This window comes from Orycteropus afer, unplaced genomic scaffold, assembly GCF_000298275.1.
Source record: "Orycteropus afer afer isolate SDZICR_OR568_19922 unplaced genomic scaffold, OryAfe1.0 scaffold00489, whole genome shotgun sequence".
NCBI lineage: Eukaryota > Metazoa > Chordata > Mammalia > Tubulidentata > Orycteropodidae > Orycteropus > Orycteropus afer.
In genome coordinates this window covers 757,165-775,637 of record NW_006922076.1, presented here as the reverse complement: position 1 = coordinate 775,637, position 18,473 = coordinate 757,165, and the positions used below count along the sequence as shown (strand labels likewise).

At 54.4% G+C, this 18,473-nt stretch overlaps 1 protein-coding gene across 1 annotated transcript in view; it reads right to left on the bottom strand.

Moving 5' to 3' along the window:
- ADGRD1 (adhesion G protein-coupled receptor D1) overlaps positions 1-18,473 on the bottom strand; it is a 98,386-nt gene that overhangs the window by 38,276 nt on the left and 41,637 nt on the right. The window contains exons 11-12 of the mRNA XM_007955050.1: positions 18,387-18,462; positions 18,040-18,181 (exon numbers count right to left, since the gene is read on the bottom strand). Coding sequence (XP_007953241.1) covers positions 18,040-18,181; positions 18,387-18,462 — 218 coding nt within the window. The remainder of the gene's footprint in view (positions 1-18,039; positions 18,182-18,386; positions 18,463-18,473) is intronic.

Sequence of the window (18,473 nt, the reverse complement as noted above, 5' to 3'; positions counted from 1 at the left end):
GTCCCTGCCCAGACGGTTCTCACTGTCTTGCTGAGAGTCAACCCAAACACAGGTCATCTGGAGGCCTGGTCTGAGTCCAGGCCCCCCACACCGTGTCCCGTGGGGTGTTGTCGCCTCTGTGGAGCCACCTGCCTGGCAGGAGGTGAAGCACCTGAACCTGACTTCTCATCAAAAGGTGGACGATTTATGCATCCACACAGGTCAGGGGGCGGCCACCTGGTTTCCAGGGGAGATTTAATGAGGAAGGATTCTGAGAGCGGGGAAGGTGGGAGATCACCATATTCAGACAGGGACGGAGGAGGGAGAGAAACAAGGCAGAGAAAGAGAGAACCAGAGAGATGGGGAGAGAACCAGAGAGATGGGGGGAGAACCTGAGAGATGGGGGGAGAACCAGAGAGATGGGGGAGAACCAGAGAGATGGGGGGAGAACCAGAGACATGGGGAGAGAGAACCAGAGAGATGGGGAGAGGGAACCAGAGACATGGGGAGAGAGAACCTGAGAGATGGGGGGAGAACCTGAGAGATGGGGGGAGAACCTGAGAGATGGGGGGAGAGAACCTGAGAGATGGGGGGTGAACCTGAGAGATGGGGAAAGAACCTGAGAGATGGGGGGAGAACCTGAGAGATGGGGGGAGAACCAGAGATATGGGGAGAGAACCTGAGAGATGGGGGAGAAACAGAGACATGGGGAGAGAGAACCTGAGAGATGGGGGGAGAACCAGAGACATGGGGAGAGAGAACCAGAGACATGGGGAGAGAGAACCAGAGAGATGGGGAGATCCAGAGAGAGAGTGAGCCAGAGAGATACAGTGAATGGGGGTGGTGAGAGAACCGGGGAGACGGACGGAACAAAGACAGCAAGCGAGGGAGAAAGATGGGATAGAGAGTCGGAGAGAGGAGCCGCTGAGGCCAAAGCCAGCAGAGAATGGTGGCCTGGCCCCTTCGGTTCAAGAGCTGGCGATAGGATGGGATTAATTTGCATATTATGCAGGAAATCTCAACCAAGCCAGCTGTTCCCACAAGGAAGCATCTCCACACTCAATCACTAATTGGTTCCCAAAGAAATTCCTCTGTCATCCTGTTTCTAATCCCAGAGCTGAGACAGTATTAGGGTTTGTGTGAATTAAGAAAAATCCACTCAAGTGACAACAATTTCTTTTCTACGGAAAACACAGGCTCCTCAACTCTCCTGCCTTGTGGGCTCCCATTAGAAACCATGCTCCTTAACAAAGCCAAGTGCCTTTACTGATCACTACAACGTTTCACACAATACGTTCTGTGTGTGCCGTGAGGGGTAACAGCACTTCCACAATACGCAGGATGGGGACTTAGAAGGAAAAGGACTTATGGAAATCTACCCTGAGGGTCTGCGTCGGAATGCAGCAGGATCAAAGGTGGCTCAACATTCAAAAATCAGCCGAGACAACCCACCACATTAACCAAGAGGAAACCCACGCACTCACGCGAATGGATGTACCGAAAGCACTCGACACAACGCACCACTCATTTATGATTTAAAACCACCTCTCCAACAGCTAGGAATAGAGGGGAATTTCCTCAGCTTAATACAGGCATCCACAAAGCCCACGGCTAACTCCATGCGGACTCACTCGGGAAAGACCCTCCGTGTCCTCGGGGAGAGACCTGGAGCCAGGGGACGGGCCGCTCTCCCTGCTGCTGACAACAGGGTCCCCGGAGTGCTAGCCAGCACCACAGGGCAGGAGAAGGCACACGGGCAGAAAAGGGAGATAAGACCGTCTCCGTCTGCAGATGACATGATCTATGCAGAAAACCTCAAGGCATCTACAGTGAAGTGCCCACAACTGCTAAGTGAGGCCTGCAAAGTCGCAGGGTACAAGATAAACGTGCAAAAATCAGTTGTATTTTTATATACTAGCAATGGACACCAAAATTGAAAATGTACTGTTTACAGTCAGAAAAATGAAATACTTAGGTGAAACTCTTAACAAAACATGTACAGAATCTGAATGCTGAAAACTACCAAACGCTGATGAAGGAAGGAAATCAAGATCCAGGTAAACGGAGAGATACGCCTTGTTGATGAACGGGAAGACTCAGCCCATCTAAGACTTAAATTGTGCATAAGTTGATACCCAGGACGAACACAACTCCTGAGAAAATCCAAGCAAGATGTCTTTGTAGATACAGATAAGATTATTCTAAAACTTATATAGAAAGGCAAAGGAACAAGATAAGCTACAACTATTTAGAAAAAGAAGACTAACAATAGGAATTACTTTACCTGATATTGAGACACATTAAGTCACTCCGGGAATGAAGCCAGTACGGCTTTGGCAGCAAGATAGACCATGGGCCAATGAAACAGCAGAGAGACCTAGAAACAGCCCCTCACCATAAGGATCATCGAGTTTTGACAGGGGTGCAAGAGCAATTCAACAGGGAACTTGTCTTCTCAACCAGCTGTGTTGGAGTTGTAGGATATCCATAGGAAACAAAAAAAATTACCCTCAACCTAAACCTCCCATCTTATATAAAACTTAACTCAAAATGGGCAACAGCTTAAATAGAAAACAGGCAACCATGAAACTTTCCAAAGAAAACAAGAGAAAGTCTCTAGGACTAGAGCTTTATGAAAGGTTCTTAGCTATGACCCCAAAAGTCCGCCCGACAAAATGAAAATCAGTAACTTGGACTTCATCAAAACAGAAAATTTTGTGAAAGCCCCTGTTAAGAGAATAGAAGCACCAGGTACAGACTAGGAGAAAATGTTCACAAACCACATACTCAACACAGGACTCCCGTCCAGAACACGAAAGCTTCTCAGAACTCAACTACCGAAAACACAGAGACTCCAAGTGGAAAATGGACAAAGACATGGAGCGGACACAGGGACGGCCAACAAGCACGTGGAAGGGCCTCTAGCATCACTAACCGTTAGGGAAAAGCAAGTGAAGACCGGCGAGGTGAGACGAAGCAAAATACAGGTAGTGGCAACGCCCAGGGCTGCTCGGGACGCAGTAGGGGCTGGATGCACTGCGGTGGACGTTGCACTGTACATCGCCGGGCTCACTGACACACTGTTGGGACACTGACGCACCGACACGTGTTGTGCAGGCTGGCACATGGCTGCGTGTACAGATGCATCCTTGCACACACTGATACGTTGTTCAACACAATGCTTGTGAGAAAGCAAAATTACAACGCCTCTGAAAAATAGACGGGCAGCTTCTTAAACTATTAAACACACGTCCCACGTGGCCAGCAGTTGCCCCAGGCAAGTGTCCTGCAGAAACAGAAGCTCACGTCCACACAGAAACTCGTCCACAGCTGTTCACGGAAGCTCCCTGTAGACTCACAGCCTGGAAACAACCAGTGTCCCACCCAAGGTGAGTGTTGAGCAAACGGAGGCCCCTGCACACGGCTGGACCCAGCTCAGCAGCCCACCTGCCACACAGCAGCTCTGGTGGGTCCTGGGGCGCTGTGCTGAGCAAAAACAAAGGCCGTTTCCAAAGGTGACAGACCGTATGACGCATTCATACACCACTGTCAAAGTGCCACCACTGTGAGACGGAGGAGCCAGGGAGGCAGGGTGTGACAGCAGAGGACAACAGGACGGAGACCTTTTTGTCAGTGACATAGTTCAGTGTCTTGGTTGAGGGGGTGGTTACACGGCCTGCACTTGTGATGAAATGGCATCGAGCGCCACATGCGCACTGGACTTGGCTTTGGCATTGCGGTAGCTTTCTGTGAGAGAAGCCACGGGGGAAGCCGTGGCAGCGTGCAGAGGACCACCTCGTATGGCCCTTACGGCCTCCGGTGAATCTATAATCACACTGAAGATTGAAGGTGTTTAATGACAGTAAATCCACACCACCTCAGCTGTGTGCAGGCCACGTCTGCCAAGTGGAGGACACAGGGCAGGAGCACGTCCCAGCCACCAAGCCAGACTCTGACTTTAAGTGTCATTCCGACGGGCCAGGTCTGCACAGAGACGTGGAATCAGCCACCAGGGAAGTCAGCTAATAAGGGCTGCTGACACGGACCCCAGCTGGCAAAGCTGTTAGAATTACATGGAAAAATTATTCCATGATGCTCCCTCAGAACTGCGGGAGCCAACCCAGCCAACACCTTGATGTTGGGCTTGTGTCCTCCAGAACTGGGTGAGGATGAATGGCCATTGCTTTCAAGCCACCAAACCATCAAGTTGGTTCTCACTCACTGCAACCCTACAGGACAGAGTAGAACTGCCTCATAGGGTTTCCAAGGCGGAAATCTTGATGAAAGCAGACTGTCTCTTCTTCCTTCTGTGGAGTGGCTGGTGGATTTGAACTGCTGACCCTTGGGTGAGCAGCTGAGTGCCTTAACCACTGTGCCACCAAAACCAAAACCAAACCAAATACACTGCCATCGAGTAGAACCTGACTCATAGCAACCCCTCCTTGGGTTTCCAAGGCGGTATCACTACGGAAGCAGATTGCCCAACCTTCCTTCCGAGGAGTGGCTGGTGGGTTTGAACCTCCAGCCTCCTGGTTAGCAGTCAGGTGCCTTAGGCACTGCGCCACCAGAGCTCCCTACTATGCCACCGGGGCTCCTGTCACACGACCAGCTTATGATAATTTGTTACGGCAGCCTGAGAAAACACATACGTCAGCAGAGGTCTGGCCTTAACCACCTTCTGGAAACTTCTGTCCATTTCCTGGGGTTGTGGCCAGGCCCCTGCTGAGCTTCCTTTGCTCCACAAACCCTTTTAAACACAAAGAGGCTCTGAAGCCCCAGTCCACCTTCTGGGGGGACTCATGAAGCTGCCCTCAAATGCCAGGTGGAGGTGGAGGCAGCCTCTCACACGTGTTGGCCACAGACACCTCCCGTGAGGGTCCTCAACGCACAGACCACACGCGCCGCTGCCACAAAACCGTCTCCTAGTTCTGCCGCACTACTCCCACCACCGTGGGCAGTACTGCCGCGATCACTGCAGATGGCGCTACAGTCTGCGCTCGACCACCAGCTGAAAGGCCGGCAGTTAGAACCCCCCAGAGGCACCTCGGAAGACAGGCCTGGTGAGCCACTTTCTGGGAAATGCTGTGGCATCACTCTGCCCTGCACACGTGGCATCGCCAGGAACCAGGACCAACTCGATGGCACTGGAGACAGCGACGTCCTGTGATCTAAGGGGAATCGAGGCTGCTGAGCGTAACTTATGGCCGCAGCCAGGCTCTGCCCGCTTTTCTTGAACTAAACCCCTCACCTTCTGCCCTGCCCTGAATCGTCTGCCAAAGAGCCGGGGCCCCGGCGAGGCTGGGCTTGAGCACAAGGAAAACGCTGTTGATAAAGGTGCGGCAACGAGCTGGGATCCCTGAGTGAATCCCCCCAACCGGCTCATTCCCAAGCCACACGCAGCTGCGGAGGTTCTCCTGCAGCCAGAAAAGCCCCTTCCCAGATACACATGAAGCCCAGACCCCAAAGTCTGTCTGAAGAAAGAGTTTACAATCAGGATGGGTGAACGCTGCCTGTGTGTGTCAGTGATGCTGAACTGGGAAGGAAGGTGTGCTCAGAACCTAAGCTCCCAGAACCTGTCATCATTTTCCCGGATGATTTGCTGATAATCAAGAAATTCCAATTACACAAATGGCCGTGTCCACCCGAGGAGTCATAGAGAATCTCCCAGGGCATGTAATGTCTTTACTTCATCAGCATAATGGTGTGGGTCTGAAAGGTTATAAAATTGTGATCTGTTTCGCAGCCAGGCTCCATGCCTGACAATGGTAACAAACCATGTCCGTGATTGCTAACCTGCCTCTAAAGCATGTCACAAATGATGCAGCTTGCCATGAACGAGGAGCAGCCCTACTCAGAAAGGAAACCAGGAGTCGAAGAGCCCACAGTTCACATCCTAAGGGACATGTGGTAACAGCTGATTCACACGCGCCAGCTTCCACGTGACCCGCCTGTTAATCTCCTTTGTCTCACAGTCCACTCTGTTTATTACTCCATCCCATACAACAACAGGGAGCTCTGGTAGCACAGTCTAAGGCACTTGACTGCTAACCAGAAGGCTGGCGGCTCAAACCCGCCAGCCACTCCTCGGAAGGAAGGTTGGGCAATCTACTTTCATAGAGATACCGCCTCAGAAACCCAAGGAGGGGTTGCTATGAGTTGGATCCAACTCAATGGCAGCGAGTTTGGTTTGTTTGGTTTATACAGCAGCAACAGCACCAACAAACCACTACCATCAAGTCAATTCCAACTCAAAGCGACCCCACTGGGTCTCCCAGGCTGTAAATCTGGACAGAAGTACCCTGCCTCATCTTCCTCCTGTGGAGCCTCTGATGGGTTTGAACCACTAACCTTGTAGTTAGCAGCCAACCCAGGCTGCCACCAGAGCTCCTTACGCCATCCTGTAAGTCGATAAATAAAATTGTTTTACCCACATTTCCCTAGGCCTTGAACACACACATAAAGTCCTCTTCTTGCTGTTCACAATAGCCAAAAGGCAGACAGCCTAAATGTCCATCAGCGGATGAAGGGATAAACAGAACGTGGTCCGCACACACAACGGACCACTACTCGGCCATGAGGTCCCAATGCATGTCACCATGAGGTGAACCTGGAAAACACCATGTGAGTGAAGGCAGTCTCAAAAGGACGAACAGTGTGTGATCCCATGTACATGAAGCATCTAGAACCAGCAGACTTAGACACCAACGTTTATCAGTGGTCACAAGGGGCGGGAAGAAGCCCTGGTGGTGCAGTGGGTAAGCGCTCAGCTGCTAACAGAAAGATCAGTGTCCAAACCCACCAGGCGTTCTGAGCAAGAAAAGAGGCAGCCGACTTCTGTGGAGACTGACGGCCTAGGAAACCAGGTGTAGATGCCACGTGTTCTGTCCCCACACGGCACACATGTGGGTGGTTGGAATGCCAGGTGTTCTGTCCCCACACGGCACACGTGTGGGTGGTTGGAATGCCACGTGTTCCGCTGCACATCTATCTGCTGCGATGAAGACAAATCTTCCTTAAGTCCACACAGAACGTAGAAAGCCTTTCTCTGAAATTCCCTCCCACGTGTCAAAGGATAATTATTTTTGAAAGGTCAATCAAGACTCTCGTACAGATAGCAAATGAACACATATCACAGATCTTATTTGCTCATTAATGAATCAGAGAGCCGGAGTACTTCAAAGGGAAACTCAAAGACACACACACACGGTCGTCTGGAAAGCTGGAATAAATGTGCTTAACAAAGAGGAAGTGGACAGAGCTCCTCCATGTCCACAGGGAAGTCACCGAGGGGCTCTGCTCGACGGCATTTCCCATTCTACGCACGAGAACCACGTGAATTACCGTCAGTACGCGCTGACTGGCAGAGCTGTGAAATAGCTCCACGGGTCCAACGACTCAGAGAAAGCTCGGCCCCTTCCTCTGCAGTCGATTTCGAAGCTCCCACTCTCCCCCATGTAAATTCAGTGCCATTGAAAAATGCAGCTTTCCAACCAGAAAGACATGACCAGGCCCAGAATGGAGATGAGCCTGTTCAAACAGCAGAAATGGACTGAAGCAAAGTAACACAGGCAGCTGAGACTTCTCTCCAAGACGGTCTGACAGATGCGGATCTGCCCACCTGTCAAAACCACACAAACGCAGGAAGAGTGTGAGTCAATGTGGCCAAGCCATCAGACACCAGGCAACAAAGGACAGTGATGTCTAAACCCAAAGTGACCACTAAAACTACAAAAAGAACTCTAGCTAACAGGTAAATAAAGGAGCAAAAACAATCAAAAAGACACGCAACTAATTCTAAAGAAGGCAGAACAAGGGGACAAACGGCGGACGAGACAAGTGGAAAACAAAGAGTGCAGGTCTGTATTTCCACCTGGACACACACCGGGGCTCCCGTGGAGGACGAAATGGCCACACACTCTGATGAAAAGGCAGAGCCCAGTCATTGCCCCTTCCAGAAACACGTGACAAACACCCAAACCCAAACCAAATCTGTTGCCTGGGAGTCAGCTCTGACCCACAGCGCCCCTAGAGGACAGAGTGGAACTGCCCACAGGGTCTCCAAGGCTCTCAAGTTTCAGACAAGCAGACTGCCACATCTTTCTGCCACAGAGCAGCTGGTGGGATCAAACTGTCAACAATTCGGTTAACGGCCGAGTGCTTTGACCACTGCACCACCACGGCTCCTTTCCACATTAAACACAAGGATATAAATGTGAAAGTAAAAGGGTACGAGTTGATAGACCATGATGACACTAATCAAGTAAGGTTGGAGTGTCCCTAAGTAATACCATCTAAGTAAATAAGAGCAAAGGTTATGAAGAATAAGGGACTTGACTTCATAATAGCAGAAGGCTCAGTCCCTTAAGAGAACAATTCTAAACATACATTCCTAACCACAGAACTCTGAAGTGCACGGAGCAGAGACAACATGGAAATAGAGAGAAACCTGCAGTTAGAGTCAGCTACCCCAAGGTCCATGTGTCGGTAATTGTGGAACAAGCAGAGAAAACATCACTCAGGATGCACAAGACAGAAACACACTATCGATCAACGTGACCAAACCAAACAGCATATCCCCCCAACAGCAGATGGCATGTTCTTTCAGTGCACATGGTGCGTTTATAAAGACAGACATGAAGCAGGGCTGACTCGGCCCAGGCGGTCTCAGACCTTCCTGCTGTGGCCGCCCTTGCCCTTGTAGACCAAAGCCCATCTGGTCCCTGGACACACCACCGCCAAGGAGGCACAGTGTGTCAGACGCAGAAGACAATCTGTGGGCACAGGGAAGCAGCCCGGGGGGGCATGACCCACACAGGCTGTTCCCACCTGGACACTTGGCAGCAACCCCTGTCAGCCCGGCCGGCAGGCCCCTTCTCTCCCGACCAGGGGTCTTTCCTGGTCCAATAAAGAGGTCTCGTGCAGGAGGCACCCAGAAACTATCAGGTCAGAACTCTGTAGATGTTATTCCTGTCACACTAGGAGGCGGAGACCTCAAAACAGCATCCACTTTAAAGAGGGGTGCGTGTGTGCAAGAATCTGGAAAGGCCTTCTGACAAGCTGGAGCCCCCCATGTGAGCTTGGATTCCTTATCTCAGACACCCTGGGACAGGAAAGTCCCCTCTTGGTAAAAAAAAAAAAGGGTAGGAAAGCTTTAGGGGGCCAGATAACCTCTGCTGTGCCACGGATCTTATAACCCAGGAAGTGATGTGCTGTTGCTCAGATTTACCAATTTATTTTAGTGGAGGAATTTTCATGAAAATTGATCACACAAACAGCCAAGTTCTGTTTCAAATCAAATAACAGAAAAGAACATGAAATAAAGTGTGCCTTTGGCATTGCTAACACAAAGGAAATGAGGAATTTGTGTTGCTTCTTGGAGAGTGTCAACAGAATCGCATGCTGTAGGCAGATATGGACGTCCCCGAGAACTTTACCAAGAGGACTGCTGGCTGAGCACAGACAGGGAACACGGAGCAGGGCTACAATCAGAATGGTTCATGAGCCCTGGAAATGTGGACCAGAAAAATCTAAGTCCCATTTTAGTGCTCGCAGCTTCAGGAACACCTGGCCTGCTCATGAGCACTTCCTGGCTACAGACCCCACCATCACATCCTGAGAAGTGTGGTGGTGATGATGATGATGCAAAGGGCCACCACTGGCAATGGCTGAGTGTTGTCTCAGCTGGGACACTCAAAACTCCCAGCTTCCTGCACTCATTCCTGGAACACTGTGTATCCAATCTCCACCCCAAGAACTTTGCAAAGGAAGCATTTTTGTCCAGAGTTTCACAGGGACAGGACAAAGGCAACACAGGAAAGACACTTCCTGGGCCACCCAGGGTGACATGTGCAAGCCACAAACAACTGTCTTATTTGACCAGGCTTTAAGAGCCCAACCCAGACCTTCTCCTGTTGGGTAACTGCTGCTCCCATCGACCTCCACTTTGAGTGGGCTTCCAGATCACCACTCACTCAAGAAAGACACAGCAAATCCTACTGGGCAACCTGACTCAGATTCTTTTTCCACCCACAAGAGCTCATTCCTACCAGGCAGGCACCAGGCTCAGATTCTCCAAGGTCTCCCTCACTGCACAGCCCATACTGATGCCCCTGCTTTCATACCCAGCCCATGTAGCACAAATTTAATTATTCATGATTATGTCATCATGGTCAGCTGGGAGGGCCACTGAGTTCTCCAGAAGATGGTTCACTTGTCCAGTTCTGGCATATGTGATGATTCTGCGTAGTATAGGAGCAAACCATTTATTTTAGTCATGCATGCCTTTTAACGCAGATTAGGAAAATATGTAACAATTATTTCATTCCCATAAGTCCTGGCTATGATTATTTAGAGTGAGAGAAAAGTAGGCATTTAGGGTGAAAAGAATTTATCAAAATTAAAGCAAAGAGGTACCTGGGGTAGGTCAGTATGCAGAACCAGGAGGTGGGATATAAGTCAGTCCAGTTGGGAAGAGGCATCAGGGGTCCCCACCTGCTTCTTCATAAGATCAGCCTCCTCCACTCCAGGTGCTGTGTAAGGATCTACTCCATGAGCTCATCCAACCCTCACACCACCCCGTGCAGCAGACAATGCCACACGCCCCACATTACAAAGGAGGGGACGCACACCTAGGGACATGAATGGAATTGCCAACTACCATACAGTAACACATGATGGGGCAGGATCTGAGCCAGTTGGTCAGGCCCCAAAGCCTGCATCAGGCAATATACAGTGTCACCCACTTTTCTGTACTCAGGTCTTATCCACCCCTTACCACCACCGGCTCTTCTCCTCCTGCCCCCTTCCTCTCCGTCTTTTCTGTCATCCCCTCCCCTTGCCCCCTCTCTGTCTTCTCTGCTGTCCCCCTCCTTTTGCCCCGGCAGTTGACAACTGCCTACAGCCCTGACCCCTGGTGACCCTGTGTGGGTCAGAGCAGCACTGGGCCCCACGAGGTTCTCAGTAGCTCAGTTTTTGGAAGCTGATCATCCGGCCTCTCCTTGAAGGCATTTCTGGACCTGAACCTTCAGCCTTTCAGTTGGCAGCTGACACATCCACTGTGTGCACCTGCCTTGCTTAGCCCAGCAAGAACTGAGAGACTACGGCAGTGGGTGTGCTTTTCACTCCCCTGGTGCCCACAGCCCTGAGCGCTCAGCAGGATGCAGCTGAGGAGGGGGACACTTGTAGAGGAGCAGGCCACATTCCTCCAGAGTCCCGGGTCAGAAGAGCGCTGCCTCTGCAGCCCCAGCCCAGCAGGACAGACCTGGCCCCAGCTGCTGAGGCCCCTGGAAATGTGTCTATGGTGTGTAGGACCTGCACCAACATCTGAGAGCAATCCTGGCCCACAAATGAGGGATAGCTTCTCAGAGGGCAAGTCTTTCATGTGAACTATAAAAAGTTGCTGGATCAACAACATATTATCATTGTGGAAGAAATTACGGATCTCAGCATCAGCTCTGGGCGGGCTAGGATCAGGCCCAGTCCAACCCTCTGCCCTGCAGAGCCAAGAGTCTGGAGTCATCAGAACTCCCTCTGTGGCCACCTCCCAGACACTACCCATCTCCATGTTTCCCAGAGGCTAAGGGTTCAAATCTGGGAAAGGCCGTCTGCACATCTGGGCCGGGTGACACTCACACAGCTGAGGACAGAGTCAGGTGGACAGCGCCTCATCTGCCCCAGGAGCATGGGTGGGGCTTCCAGCTCACAGTGACATTGCTGCAAGATGGACTAAAAGGATGGGCTCCCTAGGGAGAAGCCCCTCCTACCATCATCCACCACCCTTCATCCTGTGGTCTCGGCCCACAGCCCCAGGATGGAGCACCCTGGCACAGGCAGGGGCAGCATGGAGCTCTGTGACTGTCAGCATCCTGGGGTCACCGCGACAACACACATAGACATTTGTCCTCTCCCAGTTCAGACCCAGGATCACAGGTGCAGGTTCCTTCTGGGCCTGAGGGGAACCTGGCCCATGAACCTTTCCGGCTCTGGAGGGTGCCGGCGAGCCTGCCGTTCCTCACTGTGGTCATATCACTGCAGGGCCACCTCTGTCCTCACCTGCCTGTTTCCTCAGTGTGTCTGTGTCCCCACCTTTCCTCATGGAGGCATCTCACTGGGTTTAAGGCTCTTGCTTATCCAGTGAAGGAGCCCTGGTGGTGCGATGGTTAAGCACTTATCTGCTAACCCAAAGGTTGGTGGTTCAAACCCACCACCATCTCCATGGAAGAAAGACCTGGCCATCTGCTTCTGTAAAGGTTACAGCCGAGAAAACCCATGGGGCAGCTCTGCTCTGTTACACGTGTCACTGGACTCAATGGTGCCCAGTCACAACTACCCCAGGATGACCACATGTCCGTCCCCGCCGACCACATCTGCAGGGACCCTGATTCCAAATAAGGCCCTCTCTGAGGTTCTGGGTGCACGTGGATCTGGGGGACCCACGCTGACCCAGCACAGTGGTCATAGGGATTGGTCCCTCGGCGTGTGTTCCCCACCTTCCATCACCTCCATCACCGACGCGTCAGCTGGGACCTGACTGAGGCACACAGGACACGCCCCCTCAGAGCAGGGGTGGCCGAGTGGAGGGAGTCCCAGCCCAGAAGCTTCTCCCCACCTGCCTGCAGCAAAGAACCTGACCTCGTTTCCCAGCATCAGGACAGCAGACCCGCGAAGACCAAGCAGCCAGCTCCTAGCGCAGAGCCGGGCTCCCCTGGACTATCCCCAGGGGTTGGCTCCCAGGACGCGAGCCCTGGAGTGTGAAGCTGCTTAGCTTTTCACATAAGCCGGGTGTCTCTTAATGAGGGAGTGAGTGTCAGCTCTTTCTGAAGGAGAAGGAGGGGGGCGGGGAAGTGGGAAGAAGGAGGAGGAGGAAGGGGGTGAGGGAGAGGACGGTGCCGTCCGTGATGGAGAGTGTCTGGGACGCCTGTCACCTTAGGAATGTATCTTCCCACTGTCTCCCCCACGCCTGTGGGCAATGGCGATACCATTAAGCCCGCCTTCAGGAGTAAGAGCACTGAGGGGTCTCAAACTCAGGTTGCACACGGCCCAGAGGCCATGAGAATGGGTTATGGGGGTTGGGTTGGGGCCCTGAGACCGAGGTAGGGGGTGTGCATGCCCCTTGAAGAGGGTGGGAGCCACAGCCAAGCTGACTGGGGGTGTGCAGGTGAATCCGGCCCCACAGGTCTCCAAGCCCCAAGGGCAGACAGGAATCCAAAAGTGCCTCATGCCAAGCGCCTGCCATGTGGGGCTGCTTAGGATTTGGGGCCGTGTTTTCAATGGAAACATTGTGGAGAGAAAAACGCACATGAAGTGAAATGACGCCCTCGTGAAACCCTCCCGGGGCTGGGTGTCTGCACTGCCCGTGTTTGCAGTCTCTCCTGGGAACAAGACCCGCCTGGCCTCTGTTCTCTCCTCCACTTCCGCCACAGCGAGGCTGAACTCAGGACAGCTCCTTTTCACAGTCCTAAGGGATCCTGGCCGGAGGCAGCCAACCCCTGTCGAGGGCGAGAGGGGCGCACGCTCGCTTTCTCAGTGAGGAGTTTTCTCAGTGATGCCTCCATCACTGCACATACTCCAACCCGGCCCAGCAGAGAACAAAAGTCCCGTGGGCTGGGCAATCTCAGAAAAGACAGATAAGCCAGAACCGATGGCCGCTCTCCACGCAGGGAGGACAGCCAGCCGCGTGGGCAGGAATCTGTGTCCTCAGAGCTGGGACAACACAGAGCCCAGCGTGCTGCTGATCGGTACCTGCCGAACGAATGAGGGAACACCTGTGCCATCAGCCAGCAGTAACTGCAGGCTGGTATGGGGTCAACCGGGAGGACGCGAGCTCTGCAGACCTCTGCTTCCGGAAACGCATCACCACTCACCCACCCCACCCCCTGCCGCGCAAAGTCAGTGGATGTTATCTGGATGAGGCTCTAGGGGTCTGCACGTGGGACCTTATCTGGAAATAGTATCTCTGCAGGTATCATCAGCTGAGGTCCTACAAGGGTAGGGTGGACCCTCAAATCCCATCTTGTGGTGTCCTTACAAAAGAGAAGGTACAGAGAGGCAGACGAGAGGGAGATGGCCATGTGAGGGAGGGGAGGCAGAGATGGACGGGTGGCACAGCTGCAAGCCAGGGAATGCCTGGGCTACAGAAGGTGGGAGGCAGGAAAGAGCCTCCCCTGGAGACTGCAGAGGAGGGCGGACCGTGGACCTTCTGAAGCAGACTCTGGCCCCCGGAGCTGGGAGAGAACACATTCTGCTGTTTAAAGACACCCAGCTGGCAGTATCTTGTCACAACAGCCCCAGGAGATACAAGGCCCCACCTGATAGCCCCACCCACAGAAGTCAGAAAACTTCGGCCTTGGAAATGATGGGTCTCCATGGCTCAGAGTGAGAGGGGTCTGGACCTTGGAGGCCAAGTGAAGGGCGTCACCGTCGTCAGTGCATGGCCCAGACCACAAGAACCTCCAGCCAGCAGCCAAGATCATTCGCCCAGCTGCACAGACCATGTCTCCAACAGTGACCTCTGGTGGTGGTGAGATGTAACGGCAGTGGTGGACTGATCTGACCTCAGGGCTCTCTCCTGGCATTTGGATGAGGACCGAGGAGCAAGTGAGACCCCAGGCATTGTGGCAACATCCGCAGGGAGAGGCAGGGCGGCACAAGGCAGTTGGTGGGCATGCTGCTAGTGGACACATGGGGATGATTAATTTAAAAAGCCCTTCACTGTGAGGCAACTGCATTTACACCCCAAGTTGTACAACTGTCACAGTCACGCGTCACATTATGGCCCACCTGGTTGTGCCCTACAGTCCCCCCAACCTAAAGCCACATATCCTCCAGGTCCTTACTCCAGCCTAGATGGACTAAGACCAAACTGCAGATTCTCAGCTGGAGACGTGTGGCCCCAAACCTCACTGGACCACAGGTGGTACCATCACCAGAGCCTCATCCCAGCAGCACCGCACAGTGAAGATGCGGGGGCAGGCGGGGCAGGGCTGGAAGCACACGGTACCTGCGGCAGGCCTCCCCAGGGAAGAGCAGGAGAGCCTGACTAAAGGGGGGCCTGAGCTGTGTGGGTAGCACACGGCCTGATGACCCAACCTGCTGATTCAACGTGGAGCCCCGGCTGCCCGCCGGAGCTTTGGCCCTTGTCAGTGCCAGGCCTCGCCAAGCAATTTCAAACGGCGTGGCTGCTGCTCTGGTTGTCAGCTGGCAGAGGCACACCAGACACATCACGGGAGGGTCGCAGTGCAGGACGTGTTGGAACCACGGTGACCCCAGGGCAGGAGCAAAGCCAACCATGTAGTCCATGCATGCTGAGTTCAGCAAATCCAGCTGATGAGAGCTGAGGTGAGGGTGACTGACTGGTCGGTTCTGTTTCTTCCCCACATGACGGTGACCCATCACAGGTGGTACACATTGGACAACATGGCCCCCACGGTGTGACTGCAAAGCTTGTGGGCTTGGCATCACTACCTGGAGCTGACACGCGGCTGAAGGAGTCCCCATCCTCCCTCACCACCCTCGTGTCTTCCCACAGAGAACAGCCCTAGTCACACACCTCCTGAACCCATTAGCCAGCAGGACCCAGCAGTTTTGGACATGGTCCAGACACAGCAGCATGACATCATGCCCAGAGGCACAGCCCAGGTTCAGTGTTCTCCCAGTGCAGGCCAGGGCCGCTCAGAAGGCCCACCCACATCCCCTGGGGGCCCTCCCCATCCCTCGGAGACCCCCCTCGCACCGCCACTGGCCTGAGGGGGTACGGTTACTGAACTCCACAGCACACTCCTCCAGCAGAGGGCTGAGGGCAACGTGGGCACTCCCGAGCCCCACCCCCAGTCCTCCCACAGTGCCAGAGGGGCCCTGCAGAAAATGGTGCCCATCAGACAGATCGTTTTAACTCAGAAACGTCCTCAAAAAATGTAAAAACAGCCTTCAGGAGAAAAACCCCAAAACCCTAGAGAACGCTGCCTGGCTCTAATTACCACCCTCCTCTGGTATGCGCAGAATTCTCTGCCTCCCTCCAGACACCAGGCCTCCACGCACACGCTCTCCTTTAAAAATAACTGCAGGGGCCAGCCCTGCAAACAGAGGCTGGCTTCACCCGCTCCCCTCCCCTCCGACTGCAGAGCTGGCCCCTGCTTTTCTTCACAGAAGGCAGACGTGGGCGCCTTCTAGACCCCCATCCACAGCACCTAGCCCCTCAGGGCCTGTCATTCACACTGGACATGTCTTTAGAAGGCTGGCTCCTCCCACACTCACATGCAATGGGCAAGTGGGCATGGACGAGAGTGAAATGCGTATCACAGGGACCCTGCCCTGCCCGCAGCCCTCGGAGGCTTGGACGCCTTCCAGAACTCTCTCCTGAGCTCCCAGTGCCTGCAGCCTGAAGGGTGCCCCCACACACACGGCCACACTACCCCCATCCCGGGTGCTGCAGCGGCCCCACAGGCGGGCACCCTGGCTGGAGATGCCATTCAAAGCCCTGTGCACCTCCCCTGAGGGGGAGCAGGGTGCTGGGGAATTCAGTAGGTGCCCACCCCCACGCGGGGCAGTGAACAGGCTCGCTGCTCACCGGAAGGCTGGAGGTTGAGTCCACCCAGAGCTATCGTGGAAGAAAGGCCTGAGGTTCTTCTGAGAGGCCACGACCACTAAACAAAGCAGCCTCACGGAGCCCACGGGGCCGCCCTGACGCAGAGGCCGCCTGACGGCATTGGTACCCACGCCAGCCCCGCCTGCCCTGGACTCGCTGGGCCGGCCGACGCACCGCACCTGCATCCTGCGCAGATGTCCCCGCCTCCCTGCTGTCGTGGGGCGGCTGCCTCTGGGCTCTGCTGCTCCCCGAGTCTCCGTCAGAGAGCCCGGGCGACGACCTAGCGTTTGGGCACATCCTGCACTAGCTGTGGCTGCCCGCTGCCAGGCTTTAGCTGCCGAGACGAATTACACACACACACACACACACACACAAGGGAGCTTGCCTTCTCAACCGTGATGGCATGTGTAGGGGTCAGTGAGGGAGTACCCTGTAAGCAAGATAAGCACAGGCTGACTTGTGCCTACTCATTGATCTGCAGAGAACAGTTTCACTTGTTTTGGGGGCCAGGGCAGGAGCCAGACCCCAGGAATGAGGGAGGGGCGCCAGGGGCCGGGGCAGAAGCTTCGATGAGGCCGGTCTAGATCCCTGAGCCTTACTCAGCCCCCGAGGGTGGTCTCCTTGGATATGGAAGGAACACACCATTCCAGGTGGAGACAGAGGGGGCTCCTGGCCCAGGCCCTGCACAGAGAAGGCCTTCACTTCACGCGGTGGAACAGGGTGGACAGGACGGGTCAGAACCCTGGCAGGAAACGAGCGACTGCTATATCCAGCCCCAAAGACGTGTGGGGCTCTTGAGTAATTTCCTGGAGAAATCACAGCCTTCAGAGACCACCGACATCTCATTAACATACGGATCCGGCCCTGCAGCCGGGACCGCTGACGAACACTGCAGCAAGGCACATCTCGGCAGTAGGAGCGGCCGAGACCTCCCCTTCTTCAGGGAAGGAGCGCGTCCGGCCAGTAGCTCGCGGGCTCACCACCCGAGGAGAGGACGGGGGCAGGGAGCCACACAGCACATCACTCACATGGGGAGCGGCCCGCTCACCCCAGCTCTTCAGCGAGTTCCACGGGGCAGGACCACTGCTCCGCCTTGCTACTGGCCATCATGCAAGGTAAGTGAGAGGGACCGATGGACCCCTGACCTGCACAAGCGCACTTCCACTGAGTCAGAGAAGTGCCCGCAGCTGCTGGGCACGTGTGCACGAAAGCCATGCCTGGGGTGCCCCATCCTGAGTGCTGTGTGGCTGACCCCAAGGGCCAGTGAGGTCCTTGTCCACTAGAGTCCAATAACAGAGACAAGCGCAAAGGAATCGCAGAGAGACCAAAAGACCCCTCTGTGCCGCCTCAGCAGGGTCTAAGCTCCACACACAGTCACACGGACGCCGGGACCCGAGCCCTGCACGCAGTCACACGGAGGGCAGCTGTGCCACCGTGCAGAGTCACATCTGAGGACTGAAGCCAGTTGAGTCACTCACCAGGTTGTGTGCGAGGTGGATGGTGACCAGCGGAGACCCTGACAAGGTCTGCGAGAGAGTGGGCGGTGGGGACATCTCCAGTGAGATCAGGAGACTGGCAGCCGACATCAGGTGGTCTTGGTGTTCCACCGCCTTGGGGATCCTTGGAGATCAAAGGAGAAGCCTCAGGAAATGGGAGCGAGAAGGGGCGCCCGGGAGAGAAAGCCTGGGGACAGAGTGCTCCCAGACAGGGTGTGGGTGTACCTGACGCGTGATGTAAGGGCGGCAGGAGGGGTGTCATGGTGAGCAGCCACCACACATAAGCACACCTCCCCACCCCCGCCCGTGCAGGTGACCCGGAGACTCACTTAGTGTCGGCCGGGTGGATGTTCTTCAGGTAGCAGTGCGCCCACTGGTACAGGAGCCCCACGACAGTGGTCCAGGCTGCAGGGAGA